Source organism: Argiope bruennichi, chromosome 6 (assembly GCF_947563725.1).
Source record: "Argiope bruennichi chromosome 6, qqArgBrue1.1, whole genome shotgun sequence".
Lineage (NCBI taxonomy): Eukaryota > Metazoa > Arthropoda > Arachnida > Araneae > Araneidae > Argiope > Argiope bruennichi.
This window is the reverse complement of record NC_079156.1, coordinates 99,287,557-99,300,531: the sequence shown is the minus strand read 5'-3', so window position 1 is coordinate 99,300,531 and position 12,975 is coordinate 99,287,557. Positions and strand designations below refer to the sequence as shown.

Below are 12,975 nucleotides of genomic sequence, written 5' to 3'. Positions count from 1 at the left end.
TTGATTAGAGACAATATTTTGAGTATTTTTAATATTTTATATTTATAATCTTTTTAAAAATAACTATCAACTTTTATCAACTTGGAAAAAGTAAGGATTTTTTTTTTTCTTTTCTTCTTTTGTATATTCTCATACATTAAAACTAAAAATAAAAATGACATTTTTATTTTTTCATTAATTTTATGTATTTATTTTTCTTTCTCTATTTCTTAATATGCAGTTGATCAATACATATTTATCATACTATTGAGATATGAAGCAGAACCTTGTGAAGTCATTATATTCCGTCCTTAACTACATTTGAATCGAGCTTTTTGGAATCGGACTTTCCGTAATTGAAGCCTTTATCTACCAGAATTACTATTCGCTATTTTCATGCAAGTTAAAATTTTCAAAAAAGAACCATGTTGTCAAGAAAATATTTAGAAACTTTTTAAGAAATTGATTTCATTACCTTCAAAAAATTATTTCATTTTGTGTATGCCCACTCGGATAAAATTTTGAATTACAATGTTGCGACTAAATCCATAAAAAGGAAAAATGCCATAAAAGGGAGTTAATAATTATATGTAATCGACAGAGAATGACCATAAATTATTTAAGAAATTAAACATTTGCATTAAAATGTAGCTTAAAATATATATGGAAATAATTTTTGTCAATTGGTTCCTTATTGATAAAAAGAATTTAATTTTAAAGAACACTTTTTCTTTATAGAGTTTAATTTTATAGAAGTCATAATATCCAAAAATAAATAACTGGAGAAAAGGCTTAGTTATATAAAGAAATCTAAAATATTATATTTTGTAGTTGAGTTCATTTTTTTTTCTCTACAAGAAATTGTTACGCACATTTCAATATAAATTCTGGGAATATTGTTTCTAATCTGTTCAATAAAATTTTCTTCATGTAAAAGTTATACATTACAGTTTCCATGCTCGAAAATAAACTTTAAATACGGTTTCTATCAAAAATTATTTATATTAAGAAAGCAAAAAAGTTGAATCACCATCAATCAATCTCAGTTTTAAACATTAATTTAAAATCTCAACTTTTTTGAAAATTATCAATTGAATAAATTTACTCAGACGCATTGCATACAAAAATAAAAAAGGTTTCTGTTCAAAAAATAAAATGTTTCTATTCAAAAATATGCAAAAAAAATAAAAGGTTTTTATTCAAAAATTATTCAAAAAATAAAAGGTTTCTATTCAAAAATTATTCAAAAAATAAAAGGTTTCTATTCAAAAATTATTCAAAAAATAAAAGGTCTCTATTCAAAAATTCTGCAAAAAATAAAAGGTTTTTATTCAAAAATTATTCAAAAAATAAAAGGTTTCTATTCAAAAAGTATTAAAAAAATAAAAGGTTTCTATTCAAAAATTCTGCAAAAAATCAAAAGTTTATATTCAAATATTATGCAAAAAATGAGAAGTTTATATTCAAAAATTCTGTTTCATGTTACGCTCTCATATCTATATTTATTCACAAATTAACTTACTGGAAATACTGGAGATTGATTGCATCAATCACCATGTGTGGTTCTCACCAACATATCAGAGATCACTCCATATTCATTATCAATCCTCTACTTCCCAAAAGTAAACCTACTCCCAAAAAGTCATCAGTCATAATTAGAACCACCGAGCGCTTCTTTTTTCCAGAAATTAAACCGTCGCTTCCACTTTCTCACCGAGGCTCAGCTCTCCCCCTTCGCTGTTAGACGACCCGTCGCCGACAACTTCCAGCCGACTGCATTCGCAAAAGATATCCCTGCCGGTCCGCCCAGAAGATCAAAAGCCCAGCACTTCAGTACCTCTCTCGGGCTGGTGAGGCTCGAAACACACCAACCGCCTTTGCTGCCTCACTTAGCAATGCTCCCCCATCGTCTCTACCAACACTACACCCCCCCCCCCTTCTCAGCAATTAGTGCACCGTTTTGTGTACTTGCAGGCCGTACAAAAGCCTAAAGAGAGAGACCACCGGCAAAGGCAAATGAGTCTTTTAAGCAGTGGTCCCAGTCTTCTATACACCCCCGACAGTAACTTCATTTGATGGTACATTTAGAGGAGTCGGCGGAACCCTTGCCACACCGGAGCTCAAACACTTATTAGCGTGAAGTTGCTAAAGTTAATCGCTGTTAAGGTCATTTGGATGATATGTTGCCATGAATACATAGATTTGCAAGGCAGTCCACTCATATCGTGGTCTGAATTATATTGAAACGGCATAAAAGATACAAAATACTTTGAGGACATATGTTTTGGTTTATGAGTAAAGAAATTTGACAACACAGAGTTTATCACCAAGTTATGGTGATAAATTGATAAAAAAAATTTTTAGGTAAGAAAAATTACATATTTTAATAATCGAAATATTGAAAAGTATTAATTTCTGTTTATCGGTTTTTATGAATTAGTCTGATATTCGTATAGTATCTAAACTGTAGATTTTTTCGACTTTTCACAAAAGTTTACATTTGAATTTATGTATATTTCAAAAACTCTATTCTACTATTCGTATAGAGTCTAAACTGTAGATTTTCTCGACTTTTCACAAAAGTTTACATTTGAATTTATGTAGATTTTAAAAACTCTTATGAGTTTTATATAAGTTAATATAGCATTTAAAGGATTTTGGATTCATTCATTAGTTTGAACTTTTATTATTTTTATCTAAATTAATGGAGCATTTAAAGAATGTTGGCATTCATCTATTAGTTTGGAATCTTAAGAGTTATATCTAAGCTAATATAGTATTTAAAGAATAATATTGGGGTTCATCTATTAGTTTAAAAATAAAGTTTGATGAAAATGGCTTTGGTCGTCAATGAAAGTGGGGGGGGGGGAGATTTATCTTGAGCAAATAATTCTTATTAATCAATAACTTTAGCTTAAATTAAAATAAAGCTGGTAGAATAATTGGAAGTCTTATTTAAGACAGATTACATGTTCGTACTTTAAATTTCATTCTAAGACCAAATCACAGTAAAAAACACCATTCCATGCCCTTGTTCTAGAATAATTGATCTTTATGATCAGTAACAGGGCAGCAATGTGTCTTAAGTAATCAATCACACCATTGCTAGTTGAATGGATAGCAAAATGATCAGGTATTCAATAATAAAAAAAATTATATATAAAATGAATCATCATTGGAGTCTTGCTACTGCTCATTAAACTTTTAAGTCAGGAACCACAAGCAAAAAGATATTCCTCTTACCTTTTCATTCTGGTAGGCAGTGACAGCGATGAACTCCGTCTCCTTGAAGACATACGTCCTGAAGGTGGAATAAGGGAGCTTGAGGATGTCATTTGCCCGCACCAGGTGGAACCTCGGCTGGTATTTGTGCATCGAGTTCAGGATTGTCTGCGTTACCAAAAAAGAACAACACGAAAACATTGTGAAAACTACCAGTTACAGTATGAAACATCCAAACACAATACATATATAAGTATAAGATAATGAGCAAATGTACCATGAATAATCAAACTCAGAATAAATGACTCATAATCTGTTTTATTCTTATCTGGAACTGAAATATCCCTTTCAGAGAACATTACAAACAAAAAACATAGAATGGTATCCCAGAAACTTTCTCGCTTGTTCTCCAATAAATGGCCTATCCACTTCCTCCACAAAAAATTATGGACCTTGGGTAAGATCTCGAATTTCTGCATGGAATTGGTGAATGACAATTACGAAATATAGTTCTTTCATGTGAATCTAGCATTTTCATTAACTCTATCGCTAGAATTCGTATTTTTGACATCTTATTCAGTTCAATTGATGCCAAAGTTTCATAGAAACTGTAATTTAGACGCAAGATAACGAATTGCATTGATTTTAGTCAATGAGTTGTTATTTATAATGGCACTTCCCATGGACAAGCTCGCTGACGAAGTCAGAGATTTTAAGCCAAGGGAGCGTCTCTTGTTTTAGTAGGACCAAGAATACGTCATAGCTACTCATGCATCACATTCGCTTGTACAACCCTTTTTTACAGGGGGGCACATTCACATATCTCACAGATAGAACAGATGAAGAACAACCATGCCCGAACCGGAACTCCCAGATCACGAGGAAGACGCGCTATCCCAATGCCAGGACGCCGGTAGTCAATGAGTTTACATACATTACTCTGATTTAGTATCTAAACCTGGCTTATCAAATTTTGAACCAAACCTGTCAAAGGGTTGACCGTCTAGTCTTACTTTCACTTGCATGTAAACACAATAACTCATAAATGTAATCACTTAGATCAAGGAAATTCGGTATGTTAACTGTAATTCTGTGTCAAAATTTGTTATTGTTGTTTGATGTCTACAAAATTGTTGGATATGCAATTGCAATATGCAAAATTGTCTTAAAAATTGCATATTCGCAAAAAGATTTAGTAAAAATTACTGGATTCACGTCATAGATTTATATTTCGTAGCTATTGTTCGCCAATACTAGGCAAGACATTTGTGGCTTCATCCAAAGTCTATAATTTTATGAGAGAGAAGATAAGACCCTAGTTGGAGAGTATGCGAGAAAGTTTCAGGGAGACAATTCCCACAGATTTATTCTGTTTACATACAGTTTCTTAATTTTTGTGCATTATTATGCTCACTGTTTTTTTTAGATATTATTCTTTTTTGCACTATTTTTCTACACTAACTTTGTTTTTGTTATTAGTCTTGTTCTAAAACTTTTTTCTGTGTTTCCCAAATTTCTCTGAATATTAGTGTGCATATCGTATATTTTAGTTTCACGATGCTTTGTTTTTTTTATGTATTTCACGTATATTTTGAGAATCTTCTTTGACGAATTTCATGTATCGCATAACAGTTTGGGTAGGTAGATGAAACCAGCGAGGATTAAATAAATAAATAAAATAAACACAAATTGCTTCGTAGTTTGAAAATAAATGAATAAACATAGAGAACAGGATGTAACCCCTCCCCCCCCCCGACTCTTAGAAGCTCGATTGAAAGATAATTTAACTATTTCTGTTCTGTTACCCAATGGAAATTGTTTATGAATTTTAAAAACTGAAAATATGATATTTGAATAATTAAATAACCCAATTTAAACTTCTTTGAAGATTTATCAATAAAAAGTTTATTTTCCTCCAAACCATCCATTGTTTGAATCCTAAAAAAGTCTAAGCACGTTTTAAATAGATGTAAAAGTCTTCGACGTTATATATTTTTATTTTTTAAGTCTCTTATTTTTCAGCTGTTTATGCAGTAGTAAAGATTCTTTGTTCACTTCTTTTCACTTTATTTAAAGTAATTGAAGAAGCATAAAAAGTCGAAGCAAACCAGCAGCAGCACGAAAAAAAAAAAAAAAAAAAAAAAAATACACTGGCTGTCACTTTAAAATCGGGTATGCTTCATAAATAAACACATGGGTAGACAGCACACCGAAATGTTTTCCCGGTAAATGCGTTGCAGAAGCATGCCGCAGACGTTACGTAATTTTCAGACAGCTTGCTCGTGCGAAGTCAATTCACAGACAAGAATCCCTTTCAGTGACCCGCAAAGTGTCCCAGACCAGACGATTTATATTAGTAATAAAGTTGACGGGTGTGCATTTTTATTTGCACGCCCTCCCAAAGTTTCGAAAGAAGAAAAAATGATTGTTGAATCTTCCCATCCCCCCAAATACAGTTAATCCTTGAACTTATGCAAGTTTCTTCCTCCCTTTGCCCGTTATTACCTACGCTTTTCACATTGTTGGTTAGAATGTAGAGGAGGATCGCGAATGAATGACTTTTAAATGCTTTTTTTTTTTTTTTCTTTCCCCTATTGGACGAATGCTAGCTTATCAGGAAAACTTGATGATGGTTCAGTTAATGGTTGCTCAAGTTTTTACATCAAAATATTGGATATCTTCATTAAATTAAGCATTATATAAATATTTGTAACAAAAACAAAGAACAATTAATAGAAAAAAAGTTCTGACTGCGCTTGATTTAGAAGATTTTATTAACATGATGAATGCCTGTGACTCGCATAGGATTCACAACTCCTTAAGCTGTACGAACTATCTATCTAATTAGATAGTCTCTTCTTTGATAGCAAAGAAGAGTTCATATAGTTAGATAACTGGTCCGAATATCAGGTGTAAGTCGTTTCAGTGGACTTGTTAATGAAATGGTTTACATCAAGGATAGCATTCAGTATACTGGGTATATCATTAAATCAAGCACTGCATAAAGGTTTGTAACAAAAACATAGAACAAATCGTTGGAAAAAAAGTAATGTTTCCAATTTTTTTTTTTTTTTCATTTAGTACTTTGTAGATTTTTTTAATACGATGATTTTCTGTGATTCGCTTGGGATTCACACCTTTATAATTGAACGAACCATCTATCTAATCAGAGGGCCTTTTCTCTGACAGCAAAGATGAGTTCATCTAGTTAGAAAGATTTTCAGGAGTCAAATTTCAGGAGTGTCAGTCAGTGAACTTGTTAATGAAATAGTTTATATCAAGAATAGCATTCAGTACAATTTAACACCAATACATATCACAATATTACATCTTACACTAGGTCATGCCATATTTTCTAGTAATTAAAAAAGTAAAAAAATGTTTCAGTTGCCATGCATAACTAAAGAATACATTCATAAAATCATTTCCACAAAGTTTTAAAACAATTTTGAATGGAGATTTTAATCTATTGAATAATTTATAGGCTCTTAATACATTTTTTTAAACTAAGTATAACTGAAGCAAATTTGAATAACCTTGACCATACTACCAGAAAAGTTTGTAAATTTAAAAATTATTTGCCATGCTTTGCACACTAAGTTAACACACAAAAACCAAACTTTTTATAGTTTAAATACTAATAGTTAAATAAAAGCTTCATTCTTATCTCAATAAAGATATTTGTTCTACAGTTTATATTCTTATTAAAATTCTAGAGTTAAATATAGTTAAAATATATTTCCAAGTTGGAGTTTGATTTTAAACGTAGATTGCAGAGAGCATTTGCCATTAAATATTTATTGCAGAGAAATAAATATTTTTTAGGTATGAATTTCGCATTTCGAATGCTACGTTGTCAATCACTGTTCAGAGTTTAAAATTCAAATACATCGAAACTATTGATCGATAAAAAATTTATTGATAAAATCCATTTTAAACAATGATGTATTTTAGCCACAGAAATAATGCATGAATTATTTCATAAGGCATTATTCAAAGCATTAACTCCATTATAGTACCAAAATAATAAAGATAAATTACCAAATTATTTTACATTGCCGGTAATAATGCCAATGATAATACATTGCCAGAATAGACTTGAATAGGCTTGAAATTTCGTATCTTTCTTAGAACAGAACGTCAAATTTATTACGCATGAGAAAAAAAGACATTTATATCTCAATTGAATATTTCGAGTTTCAGTCGCACTTTTTTGGGGGAAAATAGATCTACATTCCTGTTCTTTGAATTATTTCGACCTCATTCTACGACACACACCGGTACACGACATTTTTTGATTTATTTTTATTAGGTAACCGTCACGATGTACCACGCTCTCTCCTCTCACCCTGCGTGTGAATTACTCTTTTTTACAGCCACGTACCTTTTTTTTATTATCCTACGCAATCTCAGCCTAACAAAGCATCTAAAAGTGGACAGAGAGACTTATTTTGAGAACTTCGAGGACAGAATCCCGCTGGTGGAAATTTACAACCTGATCAAAGAATACAAGCTTTGCGCCTTTTCGGTCATAATTTTGTTTTTATTTATGGCAACGGTTAGGGATCTAGACAAACGCGTTCCATCAAGCAGGCTATAAATGCCTACTTGTCACAAGCACTTCGTACATCTTCCGTTCGTACAAACTAGTCATTTTCCGCTTGTGTGAAACAGCGGAACTTGGAAATCGTGAAGAATGATTTTTAGTAGTAGTAGTTAGAGTTGTTAAGATTGTGCGTAGTTTTCTAAAACCCATGATCCCCCCAAAAAAGAAGGATTAGACCTACAAAGTCTCCCATTGATCGTTCAGAAATGGGTACATGGAGCACGATCTTACTGGGCAGAAAATAATTTAAAATGTAACGTAAAATAAGATTGTAGATATCCCTGTAAATGAACAAGCCAAGGCTGGTATTTCATAATCTTGGAATATGAGAGATTTCCGAAATATCAGCTTTGCAGAATAGACACCCTTACCTTACCTGATTTTGGAATATTGATCTATGAATGATAAGAAAGTGGATCAGAAAAGAATTTAAAATGTAGTCTGAAGGAGGATTGTAGGTATCCCAATAAACAAGGTGCCCTACAAGAATCCTACTCTTCATAGTTTGGAATATATGAAAGAATTTCAAATACAAGAATCATACTTTTCATAGATTCTATGTGTGAAAGAAATTCAAAGAGTTCACTTCTATAGAATGCACATTTTTTCCTTATTTGTCTCTGGAAAAATTGATCCATGAATGTTAGGAGAGTGGATCAGAAACGAATTTAAAATGTAATGTGAAGGAAGATTGTAGGTATACCTGTAAATAAAAAAGGTGTCCTATAAGAATCATACTTTTCATGGTTTGGAATGTATGAAAGAATTTCAAATACAAGAATCGTACTTTTCATAGTTTGGAATATATGAAAGAATTTCAAATACAAGAATCATACTTTTCATAGTTTGGAATATATGAAAAAATTTCAAATACAAGAATCATTCTTTTCATAGTTTCTATGCGTGAAAGAATTTCAAAGAATCACTTCTATAAAATGCACATTTTTACTTTACTTGACTCTGGAAAAATTGACCTACTATGATAGGAGAATGGATCAGAAACGAATTTAAAATGAAGAAAGATTGTAGATATACCTGTAAACAAACTAGGTGCCCTACAAAAATCATACTTTTCATAGTTTGGAATATATGAAAGAATTTCAAATACAAGAATCGCACTTTTCATAGTTTCTGTGTGTGAAAGAATTTCAAAGAATCACTTCTATAGAATGCACATTTTTACTTTACTTGACTCTGAAAAAATTAATTCACGAATGATAGGAAAATGGATCAGAAACGAATTTAAAATGAAGAAAGATTGTAGATAAACCTGTAAACAAACAAGGTGTCCTATAAGAATTATACTTTTCATAATTTGGAATACGTGAGAAAGAATTTCAAAGAATCACATTTATAGAATACACATTTTTACCTTGTCTTACTCGGGAAAATCGTTTTTTGATCGATTGAAAAAGAATCAGGAAAAAAATTAAAATATATTTCAAAGTAATGAGGCTGAAAAATCACTTCGGCATCTTTATAAAATCATTTCACAAAGAAAATTATGTTGTCATTTTCTTAAACCTTTGTGATAGATTTAAGGAATTCTCATTTCGTAGTTATTCAATAATGGATCCTCTAGAACTAGGCAATTCAATTTGGAAAACTGTGTCTCAAATATTATTGCTTCCAATGAAAGAAGTCTTAAAATTAAAATAGACTATCAAAAATTATAATTTATCAAATACAAATAGAGGCTTCTCTAAAATGACAAATTAGCTAGAGTGTAGACTGGAATTCAAAAACTAACACTTTTCTTTTGCCATATAACTGTAAAAGCGCATGTTACATGAAAAGCGAATTAGAAAGCTTAAAAAAATTCTCAATCAATTTAAAATAAATAAATTAAATGATATTACAAATAACTTTTCTGTGTACGACATACATTTCATGGAAATGACCATAATCCGATCATTATTTTAAAAATTGAAAAGAAAATTTCAGAAAATAGTTCTACTCTTTAATAGTGTCAGTTTCCATGACATCATAGCCACATGGCGAGTGAAATTGTTTACGTTATCTAACATTCAATTGCAAAATGCCGTATGTTTTTTCCAAAATTAAAATGATGAAATGCAATAGCCTACTAATTTTATGAAAATCAAGTGGCACGAATTGAACCCCTTTGTATTTTCATGACTACGCAGAAATATGATCTAGTGATTTAGAAAGTACTTTTGATGATAATAACTCCAAGTATAATATAGATAAGTAAAATTAATGGCAATAGAATTAAAACACTATGAAATATTTTTTTTAAAAAAATTACATCGAGAAATAAGATGAATAAATCCTGATTAATGTTTTTGAAAGTGATATTCTTTTGAATTTCAACGAAATTTTACTAAAAGTTTTTAAAGAAAAAGATCGTCTCATGGCAAAACACCAAACAAATGCAACGCATTTCAATCAACCAACAATTATAATCAAAAATGTGGGTGGTTAAAATCAAATACAAATATAATTAAATGATATTAGAATAGCTTCATTTTTCGCGAAAAGAAGATATCTAGGTCGAATCTAAATAATTCCTTCGTGTCTTCTTCAAAATATCCTGAAGCAGTAAATAAATAATGTCTGCAGTAACTCAAGTCCCACTGTGGATGATCCTTAGTGTAAATTTGCTTATTGACATCGAAAGAAATGTCGAACATATGTCCTTAATGGGACAAATCGACAAGATTCAAGACAAATCGTGGTTGGCTATACATGAGAAGAAGTTTTATATTCAGTGAAAATCAGAGACCCAGGTAGAATGCAAAAATTCCTTCAGTGTCTTCGATATCTCCTGAGACGGTAAACAAATAATGTCTGCATTAACTTAAATTCCAGTGTGGATGAGGCACCGTGATGACGTTTAAGTGACACCGGAAGAACTATAGGGCATGTGGCCTTAATGGGAAAAATCGATAGAAATCAAGACAATAAACTTGACTTATATCAAATAATGAAAAAAAAAAAGATAAAATAAAATTGGGCACTGTTAAATTTAGCATAAACAACACATTAAAAGGCGATTCCAAGTTTTACATTCAGCGAAAATATGAGACCCGGGTCGAATGCGAAAATTCCTTCTAATGGAACACAACGGCAGGATTCAAGATAAATAAATAAACTCGACCTATATCAAATAACGAAAGAAAAATAAATAAAAATGTGTGCAGTTAAGTTTAAAAAAAAATAACATAAACCCATTAAAAAGGAAATCCTAACAGTTTTATATTCAACGAAAGTCAGAGACCCGGGTCGAATGCGAAAATTCCTTCAGTGTCTTCGAGACATCCTGAGGCGATAAACAAATAATGTCTGCAGTAACTTAACTCCCAGTGTGGATGATGCACAGCGAAGAGGACGTTTAAGTGACATCGGAAGAAGTGACCGTCTGTCCTTGACAGGACAAAAAAGTACCGCGATTGTCATCGCTTGAAGGTTAATAATAATGATTCCCTTGTTATAACACGACTGCAAGTTCCTTGATCACTGCAAGTGATAAGAGTAAACGCGCTTGCCGCCAATTATTGGAGGTGGTTGATAAATGCCTTAGATCTCTGTCACTGTAAAAGGTAGTCTCGAGTTCGCAATCAACAGCAAGGAAAAAATGTATCATTTTCTTTAAACGCATTACAGAAATCGTACAGATTTTTCAAGGCGTTTTTGTAATGAATGCTTAAGAATGGCTGCTTTTGAACAATGAAGATTTATAAAAAGGCCTTTGTTCTTTTTCTTCTGATGATTGAAGAATTAGCGATGAAGATGCGCATTTAGTGATTCTTGAAGTCATTTTTTTTAGTTATTTTGTACTTTTTTTTTTTTTTTTTTTTTTTTTGCGCATATGTTTGAAAGTTTTTGCTATAGGCTATTGCATAATAAGTAAAATATTGTTTTCTCAAATTTTTTATGTCCAGTTAATTGATTTATATTCTATGTCTGTGGTTTACTTATATTGTTCTTTTCAAATGGAAAAGGATTAACAAAAGGATGCGCACTAAACTTTATTACTAGAACTAGTTTAGTTTTTATATCAGCACTAGTTTAATTTTTATATCAGCACTAGTTTAATTTTTATATTAGAACTAGTTTAATTTATATATTAGCACTAGTTTTGGAATTCTTTTTTTTTTTCAATTTTTCCCCTCCATTATTTAAAAAAAATTATTATATTTCTTTTTACGTGTTTTGATGTTGGCTTTGTTTTTCCTGCGTTTATTTAGGGCCGTAATGGCCTAATGGTAAGCTCTCGGCTTCCGAACAGAAAGATTTCAGGTTCGAGACTCGATTCCACCGCAAAACCGTCGTGTGAACGGGCCTGGTGTACGTTAAATCCGTGGGGGACAAACGTCCTCCCGCTGGTGTGGAAGTTTGGAGAAGGTGTACCAGCTCCAGTGACGTCCTCGTCATCTGATCGCAGTTCAAAATTACGAATTAACCTTAGTGTTGCTTTAAAACGGGACGTTAACATAACTAAATTAAACCAAAACTGTACTTATTATTCATTTACATTTGTTTTTACGTTGTAAAATTGGAACGGAACTTTTAAAAACCTTTCTGCTATTAAAACGTGTTTTATAGAGCTTCTATTAAAATTTTACTTAAATGTGAAAGGTCTAATAAGATAGAGAAAGAAAAAAAAAAAATACGGAAGTTATTCGAATAAGGAAACTATTCCATTACACATAAAATTTTTAATTGAATTTCATTTGAAACTAGTTCTTTCTGCTAATGAATAATTAAAAAAAAATCAATAATAAAATTTAAAACAGTTCTTAAATTGCGTAAAAAGGGCATTAAAAATTAAAATTAACAAATTAAATAGTTTAGTAAAAATGGAATAGAAAGCTCGGGATTTTTGAAAGACTTTTAAAGAGCATTTGAAAACATAAAACATTTACTTTAAGATTCGAGTAAAACGAAAAAGGGTAAAAAAAAAAAAAAAAAAAAAAAAAAACCTGTCCTATGAAATCTTTAAAGCAAAAATTCTGCCTGGTTTCTTAATTAATTTCTAATTTATTTATTTAGGTGAAAATATTTTATAATTATATATAATTAAAAAATCCAACAAATAATTGATTTCTTTTCAATATTTCGCTAAATATATTAGAATAACTGAAAACAATAACTTTAGAAATTGTAAACAACAATAATTTTTGTTGGTATGGATATTATTTAAA

At 30.9% G+C, this 12,975-nt stretch overlaps 1 protein-coding gene across 3 annotated transcripts in view; it reads right to left on the bottom strand.

The window, feature by feature from the left end:
- LOC129971623 (optomotor-blind protein-like) overlaps positions 1-12,975 on the bottom strand; it is a 149,014-nt gene that overhangs the window by 44,386 nt on the left and 91,653 nt on the right. For 2 of the 3 annotated variants that reach the window (XM_056085566.1, XM_056085569.1), the window contains exon 4: positions 3,223-3,378. In XM_056085566.1, coding sequence (XP_055941541.1) covers positions 3,223-3,378 — 156 coding nt within the window. The remainder of the gene's footprint in view (positions 1-3,222; positions 3,379-12,975) is intronic. The other variant, XM_056085567.1, reaches the window with a different exon arrangement.